This window comes from Grampus griseus (genome assembly GCF_964374135.1).
Source record: "Grampus griseus genome assembly, chromosome: 14".
NCBI classification, from domain to species: domain Eukaryota; kingdom Metazoa; phylum Chordata; class Mammalia; order Artiodactyla; family Delphinidae; genus Grampus; species Grampus griseus.
Window position 1 is genome coordinate 37,919,679 of NC_139008.1, and position 17,334 is coordinate 37,937,012.

Here is a 17,334-nt window from a genome sequence, read left to right on the forward strand (position 1 = left end):
TCTGTGGACAAGTATGCACTGTGAGCCCGGCCACCCAGCTGTCGGGTCAGAGTGGTGGGTCCCCGGGGAGGACGGTCAGTGGACAGAGAGGCAGAGGGAAGGCAGCAGAACTAGGGACTGTGGGGTGGCCTGAAGGAGACAGAAGTGGAGGAGAGAGTTTGCCACGGGCTTGCGTGTCAGAGGAGGGTTTTCTGAGGCGGGGTGTGAGAAGTGTGGGAGCAAGTCATGTAAAGCCACGAGGGAAGCACATTCCCGTGAGAAGAAACAGCAGGTGCAAAGGCCCTAAGGTGGGAACAGCCGGCTGTTCAAGAAATAAGAAAGACGGTGGATGTGACAGTGAGTAAGGCAGAGAGTAGAGGAGACCAGAGTTTGCACAGTGGGGCCTCACGCATCAGGACTGTCCTGTGGGCAGAGCCAGGGAGTTTACTGTCTCCTCCCGCACCTCCAGCACCGGACTGTCGGCCTCATGGGGATGGGGCCTTTAATTTGTCCATTCTGGGCCTGTAGCAGTGCCCGGCATCTAGTAGGCCCTCAATTAATATTCATTAACAAACTGCTTGATGTAATGAACAAATACAGATGAGAAGCCTTCGGAAAATTCTGAGTAGAGCACAGGATGGACTGAACTTTAAACTTTTTAACTACAAGAAATTTCAAAAAAACTGAAATTTGTTTTCAAAATCCCCTCGGATCTCGAGATTTACGTCCGGACACCAAGAAGCTGAGGCATCCTGGGAAGCAGCTGTGTGAGCTTTGTTTGATCCAGGTTCCCCCCGAGTATCGACTATGAAATGCTCGAGGGCCCCCCACAAGTGCCTCGACAGCCCAGGGAGCCGGTGTTGGGGAGATGCTGCTCTAGGACTTCAACAATGAGCTGGGGGTTGGGCCAGGGGCATTCTAGACTTAGGTTCTCCACTCAGCACAGCCTCTGTCTAAACTCCTACAGTACCTGTTACTTCACGCCTGGAGTCTTAGTTAAATGTACCCGTCTTCACTCCCTCAGCCCTACTTGCCCACAGATACCACTCAAACCTAGTGGGATGGAGGCCTGGGTGGTTGTGTGAGGCAGCGGCCTGGACAAAGAAAAGAGGGATGCTGCATTCCAGGCAGAACATGGGGGTGACACACTGCCACAGCATGACTCCCGGGTCATCACGTGATCGCAGAGGATCCTCTGCAGCAGCCCTCCCTCCATTCGGCAGGTCAGCCACGAGCAACGACACCAAGATGCTGCTCAAGGGTCCCCTCTGTCAGGTGGCAGCAACGATGGCACCGCCACTACTGCCTCTTCTCCTCTGCAGATCAGGAGACTGAGCAGGGGGACACAGAGTCCCTGCCCGAGGTCACACAGCTGGTGGAGGATACACAAGACCCAGAGCTGCCTTCAGAGCCCCGGGCTCAGCCCTGACTCAGGGTCTGTCACCTGCTGCCAGTGGGACAAATGCCGGGCCAGTACTGGCAGAGATTCCCTCTCAGGAGCAGTCAGAGGCTGGGCTCTGTCCATGACGGCTCCTGACAGGTAAATCTTGGTGAGCAGTTCTAAGTAACCACACGGGTCTGTCAGAGGGTCTGGCAGCTCTGGGATGGAGGCTGGCACCCAGGCTTGGGGGAAAGGTCGTGCGCTTACCTCGGCGACATCAGCCAGGGACCGGGACACAAACGAGTCGCGAGAGTTGCCATCCAGCAGGCTGGGGCCCAGAAGGGAGGTGCCGCTGTTGGTTCCGACAGGGGTTGGCAGCATCTTCCGGCTCTTCTCTGGGGAGATGAAGCTCGCTGCAGAGAGGAAGGAGGGGCCCTGAGCTGGCTAGGCCTGGACTGGTCCAGGGAGGCCCGGCTGGGCCCTGCAGGCATCTCGTTGCTTGCATGGGCACGGTGCTCCAGACGGAGGCATCAGGCCATACCTGCCTTTCCTCCCATGGTGAGCCTTGGGAAAGTCTATCTCATTTTTCTAGGGGCCCCACAGTGTTCCACTGTCTGGTCACCACTGCTACCTCAATGTAAGGTTGTTTCCAATTTCTCATGATTTCTGTTCGACTTTGCAGAGTCTGCACTGCTCTCTGTGACTTTCTGAGCAGGCAATGCGCATTGGGGGCTGGCTCTCCCGCACCACCCAGACCAGAGCCCCGGCTTGTTCGGGGCCTTCAGGTGTGGTGCTCCCACACGGTGCTGACCCAGTTGGTCAGCAAACAGCACGCCCCACGCCAGGGTGCACACCCTGGCTGCTCTCTACAAATGCAAAGTGCACGGACCCCAGATGTGCCTCAGAAACTCCTCTGTGCAGGAAACCAAAGCTGGTGCGTCTTTCCCTAACAGCCCCTTCCTGTCCCACAGGCACCGGTGGTGACGAGGATGAACACATCCTGTAAAGGCTCCGATCTGTCATTGCCGTGCCACCACAGAACAGAAGGAGGGGAGCAAAGAGGGCGCAACACGCCAGCTCCTTCCACCCTGCCCTTGTCAGTGAGCCTGCGGGGAGGGGCACAAGGGACTGACCGCAGGATGGACGTGGCCATGGTTACGGGGTTTACACATCTGCCAAAGCCTAGTGACCTGCACACTGGGGCCTGGGCACTTTCCCACATGTAACTGATGCAGAAAAAACCCCTAAATACCAAGGAACAGCCCTGGAGGGGCCCTCTGCCAGGAGCGTGGAGAGTCCAGACTCTGGCTCTGCTTGTTCCGGCTGCCCTCCACAGAGACTCACCAAACAAGCTGCTGAGTGAGGAGTCCGTGGGGTCGCTGGGGCACCACTGGGGGTCGTGGGTCGGGGAGGCGATCCAGTCTGGCTGGGGGCTGCTGGACGGGGAGGGGAGACTCTTGGAACTGTCACTGCCGTTCAGTTTTGCTGGAGAAAGAGGGACTCCTTCACCTGTCAACCAAAATCTGGGTCAGAGCCGATATGTGGGGTGAACAGCCCCACTTCCCCCACCTGCCACCAAGAAGGCCATGGAGTGGCATGGCATGCGCGGCTGAACTGGGAGGCCCAGGACCCCACTGGGCCCCCCAACAGTAGGGACCCGTGCCCATCTTCAGAGAATGACACTGGCCACAGCGGATGGAGGCAGGCCCTGTGCTGAGGGCGTCACCTACACCCTCTCCTGCTGCTGACGACAGCCCTGCAAGATGTCCGCGGCTCCCAACACACTGCTAAGGAGAACAGGCTCTAATGAGCCGGTGACCAGCCCACGGCCACACGCTGCCAGCTATTAGCTCTGAATCCACGGTCTGAACTCTACCAGCTGGCGCCCACCATACCGCTGCCCCACAGCACCATCCCCACAGGCTCGGGGAGCCAAGGCCCACAGGTACCAGTCCAACCCCTCCTAAAACCCACAACCCCGCAGGTGTCCAACCCAGGTTCAGAACTGACAAGGAAACGGCCCTGCCTGATCCCCAGGCTGGAGACGCCTCGTGGGCCCGCTCTATCTCCCAAGGCCAGGGGCAGCCCTGCCAGACCACAAACAGGCTCAGGTCCTGTACAGGCCTTGTCCGCCTGCACTCCCCCTGCCAAGGCTGGGCAGTGCCTTGTAGGTGCAGAGGCTCAACACCCAGGACAGCTGGACAGCAAGGTGCCTGGAGGCTGGCAAACACTCAGGTGGGAGGTCAAGGCCCCTGGGAGAACTGACTCCAGGAGGGCTGTGCAGAGGCACCCTGCTCCTTACTGTACTGGCCGGAGCTGATGGCGATCTCGATGATGGAGTCGCTGATCTGCGTGGCGGGCTCTCCCTGCGAGAGCACGTCCTCGGGCGGGCCGGGCAGGGAGATGTCCAGCAGAGCAGAGACGTTGGGCGGAGAGAGCCGGGTGCTGGAGGCCTCCGACGAGGCCAACGGTGTGGAGAGCCCATTGTGGAGAGGAGCCTTGGACAGCTCGGATAAGGAGAGAACGGGCGAGTTCTGCGGAGACAGATACTGTTGAGACACGACAGAGCAGACAGTCCATACCAAGCAATGAAAAAGCAACCTTGGTCCCGCAGAGCAGTGACTGAGTGATGGGGACACCAACAGAGACGCAGTGACCCCAGCGGTCACTCATTCATCCAGCAAGAAACACACTCAGGGAACTTCCTTCTCCTGAAACCCTTGAGGGATGGCACAGTTGGGAGGCCGGGCCGAGGTGGCCTGGATCTGCTTCCACCCCCAGCTGATGACCTCCTCCTACCCGGCCCAGAAAACTTAGTCCTTCCAGAACTGTGTCTCAATCAGCCAGCCCGAGAGGGGAGAAAGGAAGCCTGAGATGGGAGCCGCATGTGCACCAAGGAGGCAAGGTGCGGGGAAGGACGGTCGCTGGGCATCATGAGGAGGAAGCCCGGGCCCACGAGCAGGACCACGAGGGTAGGGCCCAGCGCTGGACGAGGTCCTGGGGCAGCTACTTTGCTCAGCAGCCAACAGCACACTCTACCTGGAAACCGTCTGCCACCGTCTCCTGCCTCGAGGGGACACTGATGAACGGGTCGCTTGTGCCCTACGAGAACACCAGGAATATGCCAGTGAGCGCTGGTCCAGCACCTGGCTCCTGAGGAGTGCCATCCACCCCACGGCTCCTAACAGGCAGGAGCACGGGGGTGTAGGCTGGAGAGCTTTCCCTGGGAGCACAGGAAAGCCCATTGCTCTCAGAATGTGCGCCCCCACATCCCCAAACTTGAGACCATTTGTCAATTCACAATCAACTCCAGTCCTAGCAAGAGGTCGACCTCAGGGTCCTCAGGCAGGGCTGGGCTCTGCAGTCCTAAGTGGCCGCCTGCCCTGCCCACCTCAGGCAGCCCTCAAACAGGTGGAGGAACCAGAGGAGCTGGAGTGCTGGCGGGGCTGCAGAGCAGGGCCCGCTGAAGCAGCAGCCAAGTAGCAGGGAGTCAGGGGTGGACTGACAGCCAACTTGGTGACATTGCTGTTCAGGCCGGCTACCTTCGCTGCAGGCAGACCTCCTGTTCAGGCCAGCTACCTTCACTGCGGGCAGACCTCCATGCCCATCTTAGTTGCGGATTCCCTGGGTCACATGGCAAGCCCACCCCACCCGCTGCGCCACATGGTCTCACTCAGGCTGAGACTTCCCTGTTCAGTGACGCTCCTCTCGCTCAGCAGGCCCGTCCCCTCCAGAGGCAGAGCTGGAGTCCAGCACGACCTCAGCTCATGGCCTTGGCTTTCAAACCAGGACTGGAGACTGACCATCCCATCCCCAAAGCTGGTGGCAGCTCAGAGAAGCCCTTCTAAACACACTCACCCCTACAGCGGGGATGGGGTCTCCATTCTGGTGGGTGCCGGTGGAGTCCTGCCCCGAGACAGTCACCGTCACCTCATCTGAAGACAGCGGGGAGATGCCAGACAAGCCATCGGCATCCAGGATGGGGAGGGGGCTCCCAGGGATGATGCCGGCGCTTTTAGCTGCTAAGTCGATAGCGCCTGGCAACAGAAGCAACGTGCAAGTCTTTGTCTCCTGACGTCCTGAAACGCGCCCCAGAGGGGACAGCCCATGTGCAGGCCTCATTTTCATGCCAGGGCAGAGTCGCAGAGACTTACTGGCCAGGTGGCCTGGGGCCTGGGGTGGCAGGACCTTGGGCACAATCGGCCGGGACAGAGCCGCTTTGGTCAGGGAGGACTGAATGGGCCGGAAGGAGCCTCTCCCTGTGAGGATGAGAGTGGAAGCAGACGCGTCAGGCACATGAGCTGATGGCCTCTTGCCACACGGCGGGGGCTGCACGAGCTCCCCTTCATGGCCACCGTCCGGATCATGGAAGCCGAGCTGGAAACCACCAAACATCCCAACACTTGCTAACTTGGGGAAGTTAATGGTCACACAGGGCCCCGGTGGGGAGAAAGCACTGTCGCCCGTGACAGCGGCACCACTGCGCTTCCTGGGGGCTGCTGAATGGCTGTGGTCACTACTGTCAGCCCACGGGAACAGCCCTTTAAGGGTCTGTCACACCTGAGCTGAGCTACAGGCTCCTCTGAGGGGGTCAGAGCACCAGACTAGGATCAAGGTGCTGCCTCTGCAAGCGGGCTCCTTCCTGGCAGGCTGCCACTGAAAAGTAGGTGTGAGAATGAGCAATTGTCTGGGTCTTGTGAAAATCAAGACTGATAAAAAGGTAAGTCATGGAATGTGTGTTTCACTGAAGGAGTCTCACTGTGTAAGATTTACTGCAAAGTGTGAGGGCCCCACTGAGCTTACAGACCAAATGAAAGCGTGAGTCGCACACCCTAAGGACACGTCTGATCCATAAAACGCCTGACAAGAATATGTCATGGATGGGGTGGACCACAGACCCTTCTCTAAACTGAACCAAGCGGAGCACCCCAACCAGGGCCGTATGAGCCCACCTTGGGAGGAAGCTGCCTGTGGACCACCAGTCAGGGGACCACGCCTGCCCACACCGCTGCCCATGTTGATAGAACAGACCCAGGAAGGCTTGAAATGTCATTCAAAGGGCCACAGAAACAAATGCCTGCAATTCCCAAAGACGGGGCCGCGCACGTAAGGAGCGAAAGCTTCCCTGAGAAGCCCCGGCACTTACCAGTTATGGAAGAATTCGACAGGATGGAGAAGGAACAGACATTGTGGGACTGGTTTTCAGACGGTCTAGGAAGCAGTGTTCTCTGTGGAGGGAAAATTGGCAATATTCAGGTGATGGAAAGACCCCAATACCGAAAATCACCCAGGAAACTAGTGCTGGATTGTAAAGGAATGTTCTAGAGAAGGAAGCTGAGTGTAGCCAGATGGGGGTTCTGGTTCTAGAGTTGCTGACACAAGGGCTTCCAAGACAGTCTGAGGATGGCTGTGCTCTGTAGACCCCAGACCCCTAAACACTGGGTTCTCTCTAAAAAGAACCTAGGGAATTGAAGCTCCCCAGGGAAAACTGGGGGAATGTCAGAACAATCCACCTTTTATCTAGAACATCTGGATTTGGCTGGAATGCAACTAGTCCTATAAATATTTATAACCACTTGATATGGACTGTTACGAGATATCCCTTGTTTGGGTGAACAAAATCAAGTTGCCGCCTGTATCGCAGGGGGCCAAGGCCATGCGGCTCTCCACCCCATCCACGGTCTGGTGCCTGCTCCTCCCTGTCACACGCCCAGGGCTCCCATGTGTGAAACATCAGGTCCCAGTGTGCTCAGGGCGCCTTCATGGTGTGACGACTACCACCTAAGAGGAAATGGAGTTCACTGCCAACACTGTTAGCTGTTGAGGTGAAGCACTGACAGAAAGCATCTCTCAGGCTGAAAGTGTCCAGAGGCACTGCAGCTCTGGGTGTACAGCTGGGCTCTCGCCCCACTGGGGCTCCCCAAGGGTCTACCAGGTGCCGCAAGGCAACAGGGTGACGTACACGAGGTGACAGGCCCTGGTGTCCCCTGCCAGCCTCACGCCTCTTTGAAAGAGCCAGGTGGGAGATCCTTTAGGCTCTGGGCCTCGCGGTCTCTGTCACAGCTACTCAAGTGCGCCCCGGTGGTGTGAAAGCAGCCGTGGACAGCAGGGAAATGAAGTACCGTGGCCACATGCCCATGAAACTTTTTATAAAAACAGTAAGTGAAAGAACCACATATGAAGTGTGATTCCATTTATGTGAAATTATGTGATCCCTAGAGACAGGAAGTGGCTCAAGGGTTGAGGAAGGGGCGGTGCAGGTAACAGGCCGGGCTTCTGTTTGGGGTGATGACACAGCAGTGGGGGCTGCACACCCCTGTGAATATACTAAAAACCCTGAACTGTACGCTTTAAACAGGTAGGCTTCATGGTATGTGAATTATATATCAATAAAGCTGTTTACAAACAAAACAACAACAGGCAGCTGAGGGCACCATGGCTGCGACCCTGGGCCGTGAGGTATCCTCTCAGCCAGGGAGTGTGCTCCCATGCCCAGGACGGATGGTTAATGTATTTAACCAAATATACCAAAATTAAATGCCCTAACATTGAATTAGCCTGCACAAAAAAACCTGTGGGACTTGGAATAAATTTTCCTTCCTGAGATCTGTCATGCAATCTCTCATTTCTAAATAAATTACTTCCAAGAGAGGAAGAGATTTCTGAGTCTAACAAAAGGAGACCTATGCATTAATTCAAAAACATTCATAAATTTCCAGGCCCATAGTTATTTCAGCTTCACCTCTGTTATCTTTTCACCTCCAAATAAAAATGCCCTCTTTCTTCTGTGCCTCTCATCCCTGGATCACCCCTCTGGGTCTGCAGGTGGCATCCACAGGTCCTCCCAGAGTTCATTACCAGCCTGGGAGAGGTCTGGCCTCTGGTCAATCCATATACCTTGCCAACTGCTTCCATTTACTACACACTTATAAACAGATATTCTGAGCGTCCTCACATATATTCCAATCTGGAACATCCTTGGAACCCAAATACCAAGAACTTTCTGTCTTTTTTGCAAGCGGTTTTCATGCTGTACCAAGATTACCTTTATTTTCAGGTACAGTTAGGGTCACTGTTACTACTTTATCCTGCTAAAAAGAAGAAAAGAAGGGGCAGGGATTCTCCCCACTTCACATGAAAACCTGAGACACAGGAGGACACTAGCGTGTCCTGGGCAGCTCAGCTGGTGGGAGGGAGAGGCCAGCCCTTGAGGCCAGGCACACGCAGACGTGGATGGGCTCCTGACCTGGACCACCAACGGCTTCCGCAGGTGCCGGTTCCGCAGCTTCCTGGGCTTTGGCAGGAAGAAATCCGACTGCATCTGTGAGGAAGACAGTACTGACCCTGAGAGTGTTTTCTCCACACACATGGGGCAGGCCAGCAGCAGGGAGGCGTGGGCCCCACTTACGCTGATGGAGTTCAGATGCTGACGGAACGTCAATTCTGTTTCCTTGTTGGGAGAGAAGAGCTTCCCGTGTCGGCTGTTGGGTGGCAAAGTTGTCGGGACAGCAAAAAGGCCACCATCTGAGTCACCACTTCCGGCACTGGAGGGACCAGCCACCAAGAGGGGCCTTGGGGGGTTTCTCAAACCTAGGGAAGGAGAAGGGAGAACAGATACAATGGCGCTCACCCAGCAACGCCTCCCGCATGGGAGGGGTTCCACCGGGAAGAAAATCAGAAAGGAATCCTTGACGGCCTCTCTGGTGTCCTTAAAGGGAATTTCCTATATCTCAGTGCTGTAAAAATCTGCTTTTCTCCCTTTCTCCCTGAAATTCTAGTTCCCACCATGTAAGCAGATCAGAGCTTTCCTTGATCTCTGATCTCAGTGGGAAGGGCAGATTCACCTTCAAAGACTTTTCAGAGCTAGAAGAACCTTCCAGATCATCTAGTGCAGACCAGAGGTCAGCAAATGTTCTCTGGACACGGACAGACAACAAAAGTCAGCCTTGAGGGCCTCACAGTCTCTGTTGAACTCAGCTCTACGGCTGCAGCACAAAGGCAGCCACGTGAGCCACTGGATGTGGCCATGTGCCAATAAAACTTCATTTACAACAAGCAGGCTGTGGACCACGGTCTGCTGATCCTTGGTCTAAATCTCTAATCATACAGAAAACAGACCTAGAGATAAAAAGACAGAAAATATTTATTTAGGAACTACTATCTGGGGACTCTCCTTGCTGTTCTCATCATCATAGGCGCTGCTGCAAAGCACCCTCACTTCATGGTAGGGACGGGTCCCCTTTCTTTATTCTTTATTTGCAAATCTGTGAGGTTAAATCAACACGCACAGAGTCCAGAGACCAGGTCTTTTAAGCACCTGTCTGGATTCTAGCACTGCAGGCGCACTGGGCTAAAAGCATCCTCGATTGAGGAAGAGTGTGGATATTTAAGAGTTCACAGAATTACAAAACTTTAAAGCCACAGGGAGGCGGCAAAGACTATACAGGCTCCCAGCTAGCCCACCACTGGTTGACGCCTGAGGAACGCACCTTTGCCTTAAAGACAACCGATTCAGAGTCTGCTGCTGCCCCCTCGTGAGCCACAGCAAGGAAACAGGATAAAGGTCAGGAGGGAAATGGAAAACAAGAACTGCAGGAGGTGGGGAGCCTGACACCACAGCAGCTTATTCTTTAAAATTCATGCAGAATTAACTATTCTAGCCATGACAACCTGTTTTATTAAAAGAAAAATACTAAGCAAGTAAACTGATGACTCAGAGAAACGAGTCATGTTTATCCTAGGGTTATGTGCCACGTAACCCAAAAAAAGGACGCTGAATTTAAATTACTTCCTAGATACAACCATGGACCAGCAGGTAAGCCCATCTTTCTTTCTAAGACTTGTGTTCAACTGCGGGGGTATCCTTTAACTGAAGGTTTCTTTATTCTAATACTTTAGATGTAAAGAAAAACAGCCCCTGTAAGACTCAGAAAGAATCAACCTTTCTCATGCTTTAAGCCACCAACTCGGCATGATATGGAGGCTGCTGTTGACCTCACAAAGCCAGATCCCCCAAAGTGACCAGACTGGCAAGGGTCCCCTATGTTTCCTGTCGGCTCCCGCACCCAGGACCCCAGAGCCTCTGTGACGGGCCCTGTGCTCACCCTCCCCTTGAGGAGGCAGTGATTTCTGTACCCCACACCATCCGCTGGATTGCAGCTGACTGAGTGGGGCGAGGCCTCAGGCAGCCCAGAGCTCTCAGCTCTGTGTAGCCCGCAACGCCCAGCAAGGACCCAGGAGGGTGCCTGTGGCTGTCTGAGCCTCACCTGAGGAGCAAGGTGTGGAGCTGGGGGAGAAGGTCTTGCCGTGACGGAGGGCAGCCTGGTTTCGAGGGCAGCGTGGGCTGCGGGTGCTGACAGTCACCACCTTCCCCGGGGGCGTCGTCGACTGCTCCTCCTGGACGGGCCTCACTGAGGCCGTGGAGCCAGTGTTCGCTTCTGGAGCCTGGGACAGAAACGGGCCAAAACATTGGCCAAACTCAGCACGGAACAATGCTTGTGGAGTGTGACAGGACAGCAAAGGACCCAGGGTCATACTCCATGACGCACAGGTTGGTGCCCCCAGGCCCTCAGGGGAACAACCGCTGTCCTCCAGGAGCCCTTCTGCGTTCACTGCTGCGGTGGCACGGACAGAGCGTACCCCTGCACTGACGGGAGGGGAGGCTGAGTGGCAAGTGACAGGGACTCTCCTTCTTAAAGCTTCTTCTGATTGTGAGTCAGAGGAAGGAAATACAGATTAATTTCTAAAATCAAACACAATCACAGCCAAGGAGTCCTCTGCTTAGTCAAAACCTCCACCTCAGGGGTTTCGTGGGCCCCTACCTGAGGCCGCTGCCTCCACTCTCCTGGCTGTCACTGAGTGTTGGGCTCCTCGGCCATAGAGGCACCCCTTCTACTCACCTGTTCTCTCCCATGACTCCACCGTCCTGCCCCGCCCCCTCAGTTCTTCCCAGCACCCACTCCCCGTGCTCTCACCCAGCCCCACCTACCCTGCACCTCTTTCTGTGTCTCCCATGCCCTTCGCCCTGGCCTGACCCACCTTCTCCTTTCCCTGGGACCCCTGCTGTGTCCCTTCCTACTCCATTCACTGGATCTCGACACCCCCACCTCCCACCTGAGTGCCCGTCAGCCTCCTGGGGCGGGGCGGCCATCGCTGCACTTGTTTGCCAGCATCCCACCTACAGAGATATCGCAGGGAGGGGCCGCCTGGCCAGGCAGGCCATCTCTAATTCAAGGTCCTCTATTTCTCCTGGGGCCTTGAGCAAGGGATTCTCACACCTGAGCTACATCAGAATCACCAAACAGGGCATGGGGGTGGGGGCGTCTCGTCAAAACAATCTCCTGGGCTGCAAGAACCTGCATCCCTAACGAGTTCCCAGGTGATGCCAAGGCTGCTGGCCGGGGACCCCGCTTCAGGAACCACAGATCTGAGCGCCTTGCTCTGCATACTCTGCACTTCCAACTTGCTCTACTCTCCTCTCCCAGTTGAGGCTGAGGCCAAGGCCAGCACCTCGGCCGTGTACCAGAACTCCCACATCCTTAGGAGCCGGCCTGGCCTGGCCTCCTTCCCTAGGGGTCTGGACACGCTCCAGTCTCCCCCATCTCTGCTCCTGACCCCTCCAAAAGCCAAACTTGAAAAAGTGTTTTAAACTCATCATCTCTGTCCAGTCACTGCAATACTGCCCATGCCTGCCTGCAGGTCACATCCACACCTGAATCCAAAGTCCACTGCTGGCCCTCGGGCCCCACCCACCCCCACGAGAACTGGTCCCACGTGGCGCTCTTTCCCCACCATGAGCTCTGCTGAGTGCCGCCAGAAGATGGTGGGCAGGAGCCTAGGGCAGAGGCTCCGGGAAGGGCAGAACACAGACCACGTGCTGTCTGCCTCGGGGAGCAGGAGGCGGGTACCCGTCACAGCGGTGACATGGTCGCACCTCAAGTTTGGTTGTGACTGTGACCCGAGCCCCACTCCTGTGAGGCCACCACGCTGAGCTTCGGCGCCTCTTCCTGGAACTTGTGAGCCTCACATTCTAGTGCACACGCACCTTTCGGGATCGACCTGCCTCAGTACGCTGCTCTTGTGCCCAGAGAGCGGACTAGACTTTCCGGTTGCAGCACCTTCCAGCCCACGTGTGGGCTTTGCTGGCCGGCCTCCCAGGAGCAGGGGTGGGGGGGCAGTTACAAGCCGTGGCCAGGCCCACCTGGCCGGGTGCCCTTTCCCTGGGCCATGGCAGCCACTGCCCCCCACAGGAGCCTCTCAAGGAACCTGAGACCACTCCAACCAGCCACCTCCTGACAGGGTCTCCTGGGCGCAGCCCACCCAGCGCAGCCCCTCCCAGCTCCACTCCCTGCACCCAGGCTGCACCCCCACTGGCCTCCAAGGATGGCCTTTCCAAAGCACACACTCGACCTCGCCGTTCCTGCTGCAGAAACCTGTAACGCTCCCAGCCCAGCTCGGCTCCTGGCCATGGCTGCCACCTCACCTCTGCGCCTCTGTCCCAGGCTCTGTCCCCTCGGCCCACATACTTGGGCTCAGTGGCATCTCTGGAGCCGGGCAAGGTGCAGCCCGTGTGAGCCCCACGGGACGAGGGCCTGCACTGCAGGGAACTGGAGCCCCAACCACGTGCTCTGTGCAGCCCACTCCAGGGAACGAAAGGCGACCCCCAGACCACCTCCTCCAAGGAGCCTGTGGGGCCCCAGACCACCTGCCACAAGGCCGGTCTTTCCTCTCTGGACCCCAGCCACCCAGCCGCGAGCCCTTGGGCGGCCAAAAGGGCCGTGCTCTGACCCACACTTACCAGCCTGGGGTTGACCTCGGTGGAGATGAGCTTCAGGAGGCAGCTGAGGAGGCGCTGCTTGTGGAAGGTGGTAGGCGGGGAGCCGGCCCGGGAGCCCTGGGCCTGCCCCCCCAGGGCCTGGCCCTCAGGGCCCAGCACTGCCAGCCAGTCGTACTCTAGCTGCAGCTTGTTGGGCTTGCCCATCATGAGGTAGACTTCAGCCAGCGTGAGGCTTTCAGAGGTCTGCAGGTTCCAGCCCTCCTCGCGGAGCTGCTGGGCGAACCGGCTGGCAGGGACGTCCTTCGGAGGCTTGACGGCAGGCTGACCCTGAGGTGGCGGGGGGTCCAAGGGGCTCGCCTTCTCCTGGGGGTCCTCCGCAGGCGCGTCCGCCAAGTCTTTAGTGCAAACGTCCGGCTGGAGCCCGGGGCTGGGCTGAGGCTCTGGGCCGGGAGGGACGCGGACGGGGGATGGTGCCCTGGCCCGGGCGAGGTCGGCCACCTCTGCGCTGCTGGGGATGAGGGTCTCTGGGGAGGGGCACCCTGAAGGCCGTGAGTCTGCGCAGCGGCACTGCTCAGGGATGATGAGGTCCTGACAGGACTTCATATAGCGGGGGAAGGGGTCGAGGAGGGAGAGCTCATCTTCCAGGTCTGGGAGCTGGCCACAGGCACACGCCAGGGGCCTGGACTCTCGGGCAGGGCCGTCCCCACCCTCTGCAGCAGCGGCCGCAGGGGTCTTCTCAAGCTGTCCACCAGCATCCTGGAGCCCAGGGGGAAGCCTGTCGGAGGCATCCGGGCTGCTGAAACTTGCAGCAGCCCCCTCCCCAGGTGCACTTTCAGGGGAACTCTCCCCAGAGCTCTGCAAAGCATCGGTGGAGGGAGGGGGCCGCCCCCCGCCCTTGGCCTCGGCGCCGCCCCGTGGGCACTTCAGCTGGCCCCTGGCTGTGCCCTGCCCGCTCTGGATGCCCAGGATCTGGGCTGGGGGCAGCGAGTGGGTGTCCTTGGTGCTCTGCTTGCACCGGCCACCCTCCTGCCAGTGCACCGTGCAGAAGGCCTTTGAGTGTACCACTCGGGCCACGCCCGGCAGCGGGGTCAGGGTGCAGTTCTCCCCCGGGAACAGGTGAAGTGCCACCTTCTCCTGCGATGGCTCCATGAACGAGTCCTGCAGCTGCTGCTCCTCAAACGTCTTCCGCTGAGCGCACCGTCAAGGAACCACCTGCAGCAGCAGCTCACACCCTGAGGTCCAGCGGGGAGACACGACAGGTATTTCCTTCTTTCCGGGCTCCACACCCAACACTCACCCTCCTAGCTGGGAACTGGGCAGGGCTACAAGCCAGCCAAGGACACGAAGATGGAGGTGTGGGGCTGTCCTCGGTCACTTTGTTCAACCTGCTGGCAGGGATGCTTCGGCCACACCCTGTGGGCCAGATGGCAGCCACTTACAGCAAGGACGGCTGCTGTGACAGAGTTCTAACACTGCAAGGAGGTCAAAAAGGGGGTTCAGACCCAAAACCCAGAGGATGAGGGGCTGTGGGTTTTAGTTCTGGTTCTACACCATCTCATGGCACACCTGCTACACGCCTGGGGGCCCTGCTGCAATTCCAGGACTGAGAAGGAGACTTCACTCTCAGGCAGCAGGTGCTGCAGAGCCTGGGGGTAGCTTTAAGTAGGAAAAGGATACAACTCGCACTTCATGAAGTGCCCACTTCTGCTTCAGGAACTCGATGAGGCTGGAGACCTTTCGATGGAGCTCCACGATCATCCTACAGAGAAAAGACAGATGGGGAATGGGAGGCTGGGATGTGAGGGTACCTTCTAGGAGCCCCAGAGGCTGTGGCAGGAAGATGATGCCAGGGGGTCTCAAGGCCAGAGCCATAATGTCCCTGTAGAGCCGCTGGCTCCTTTTCTAAAAACTAACTCTTTAATTTGAGATAACAGGAGACTCACGAGAAACTGCAAGAAAAAGTAACAGAGATCCTGAGTGCCCTTTACAGTATGAGGTCTCAACCAGGACAGGGGCCTTGGTACAACACACCCTTCTCTTCTACCAGCTCCCTGTGCGGTCAAGAGGGCGGCTCTAGACTCAATTAAACCCAAGAAAATAAAACTACACATGGAAGGAATGAAGTCCTGATGCAGGCTACGACACGGATGAACCCTGAAACCATGATGCTCATGGAGAAAAGCCAGACAGAAAGGACCAGTATATGATTCTATTTACATGAAATGTCAGAATGGGCAAATCTATAGGGCCAGAAAGTAGACCAGTGGTGCCCTGGGGAGTGGGAGGAGGATGCACAGTGAGTGTTTAGTGGGCATGGGGTTTCCTCTCGGGGGACTGAAAATTTCTGGAACTAGAGAGAGGTCATAGTTGTACAACACTGTGAAGGTACCCAATACCCCTGAACCGGGCCCCTTAAAAGGGCTCACAGTTAATTCCGTATTATGTGAATTTTACCTGAATCTAAAGGCATCCCCCACACTACCCCCAGGTGGTGTCAGAGTACTGGAGTGGCATCTGCTGCTCACCCAGGGACCCAACACCTCCCCTCCAGCCCCGTCCCTCGCAGCTCGCTCCCCCAAAACGCATAGCGTGTTACCTGAGCCGCGGGTTCTGTGCGAGGCTCTGCACGCGGGCCCAGGCATGGTTGTTCCGTGGCTGCAGCTCTACGGGGACTTTCAGGGGCAGGCGCACTGGCTTCTGGTCCTCTTCGTCACTCAAGCCTGCAACAGGAAAGGGCCATGAGAGCCTGGCACAGACGGACCCTGATGAGAAGGTGAAGTCCTCAGCCAGACAGCTAAGGGACCCAGAGAGGAGCAAGGGGCAAACAGCCCTCAGTGAAAGTGGGACTGGCAGGAGCCCCAGCAAGGACCTGGTCTAAAGGTGCCAGCGTGGCCAGCTGCACATCTGCTACACCAGAGCCGCGGACCGGCCATGGGAGACTCGCCCTGACACCTCTGATGCTCCGTTGAGGACGGCTGGGACTTCTGAGCTGGACTTGACTCAAGAGAGGACACACCGCTATGACACGGGGTTTCGGGTCCAGGAGCTGGCTGCTGGCAGGACTGGATCATGCAGGCTCGGCCGCCGTGTTCCAGCTCAGCCCAGCTGGAGCCAGACAGCGAGCCTCCCCGACAGGAGTGAGCCCCAGGTGCGCGGCCCAGCCCAGCCCGTGTCTGACGTACCGTCCGGGTCACAGAGCTTCTTCAGGGCACGGCACATGGGCGCTTTGATCCGCAGGTTCCTCCCTTTGTACCGGACTGTGGTGGCCCTGGGAGAGGAGTGTTAAAGAAGCGCTGAGGCCTCTAAATGAAGTCACTTCCACCCCGCGCAGTAACTACGGGCCCCGGCTAAGCAAACACCCTGGCCTCCAGGGCTCATGCTCGGCCCCACGAGGGGGCCCCACACGTCCCCAAGAAGCTCCTGGAATCGTAGGCAGATGCGCATGACAAACGACAGAGCTGACTCTGGACCTTCCTGAGCACGCATCATGCTGCAAAGAGGGCACCTGATGTTCAGGACGTACCCTGCCCTCCTGCCTGGTGACCCCGAGAGCCCTCTCACTGGAGCCCCAATCGGACGTCAGAAGGAATGCCCCTTCCCCTCCTCCAGGTCCCCAGAGCAGAAGGGCTCACCCACCTCTACATGACCTCTCAACCCGCCCCTAGGTGACCACCTCTGCAGGTCAGTGACATTCCCCAGTCAGTCCCTCTGCAAACCACACTAGGGGGGCCCAGAGAGGACGGGACATTGGAGGCCAGCAGGCATGAGTGCAACATGCTTGTGCTCCCCACACTGATCTGCAGGCAGGCCCACAGATATGGGTGACACTCTACCTGAATACTGTTGTGACAGTAACTTATATAATGTTAGGATTACATAAGTTAAAGAAATACTACTATTAACTAATGAAAGGAATATGAAAACCGTGAAAAATAGCTCCCTCTAAGAAACATACTTGGAGTGCTTTGGGAATACTCAATAAAGGTAGATTGTTTTTAAAAGATGGCACACAAATTAAGTGTGAGCAAGACAACTATGAAAAATGACAGGGAAGGACCCTGCAGTCCCACTGCTTTGAGAGCCTACATTCTTGTTCCACTTGAAAACAGGAAATCACAAATGATGCATCTTGGCTAGAGCTTCCAAATAAAAACACCACAGAACTCCAAGGAGCAAGCCACCAAGAAAAGGTGTTGGC

The 17,334-nt window shown here is 57.1% G+C and overlaps 1 protein-coding gene across 1 annotated transcript in view; it reads right to left on the reverse strand.

The window, feature by feature from the left end:
* The window catches only part of CRAMP1 (cramped chromatin regulator homolog 1), a 63,281-nt gene that overhangs the window by 1,768 nt on the left and 44,179 nt on the right, over nt 1–17,334 (reverse strand). Inside the window, exons 6-19 of the mRNA XM_082671631.1 lie at nt 16,319–16,404; nt 15,733–15,856; nt 14,814–14,895; nt 13,158–14,324; nt 10,627–10,804; nt 8,769–8,950; nt 8,607–8,681; nt 6,507–6,588; nt 5,515–5,619; nt 5,219–5,397; nt 4,400–4,462; nt 3,663–3,894; nt 2,705–2,869; nt 1,628–1,773 (exon numbers count right to left, since the gene is read on the reverse strand). Coding sequence (XP_082527757.1) covers nt 1,628–1,773; nt 2,705–2,869; nt 3,663–3,894; nt 4,400–4,462; nt 5,219–5,397; nt 5,515–5,619; nt 6,507–6,588; nt 8,607–8,681; nt 8,769–8,950; nt 10,627–10,804; nt 13,158–14,324; nt 14,814–14,895; nt 15,733–15,856; nt 16,319–16,404 — 2,866 coding nt within the window. The remainder of the gene's footprint in view (nt 1–1,627; nt 1,774–2,704; nt 2,870–3,662; nt 3,895–4,399; nt 4,463–5,218; nt 5,398–5,514; nt 5,620–6,506; nt 6,589–8,606; nt 8,682–8,768; nt 8,951–10,626; nt 10,805–13,157; nt 14,325–14,813; nt 14,896–15,732; nt 15,857–16,318; nt 16,405–17,334) is intronic.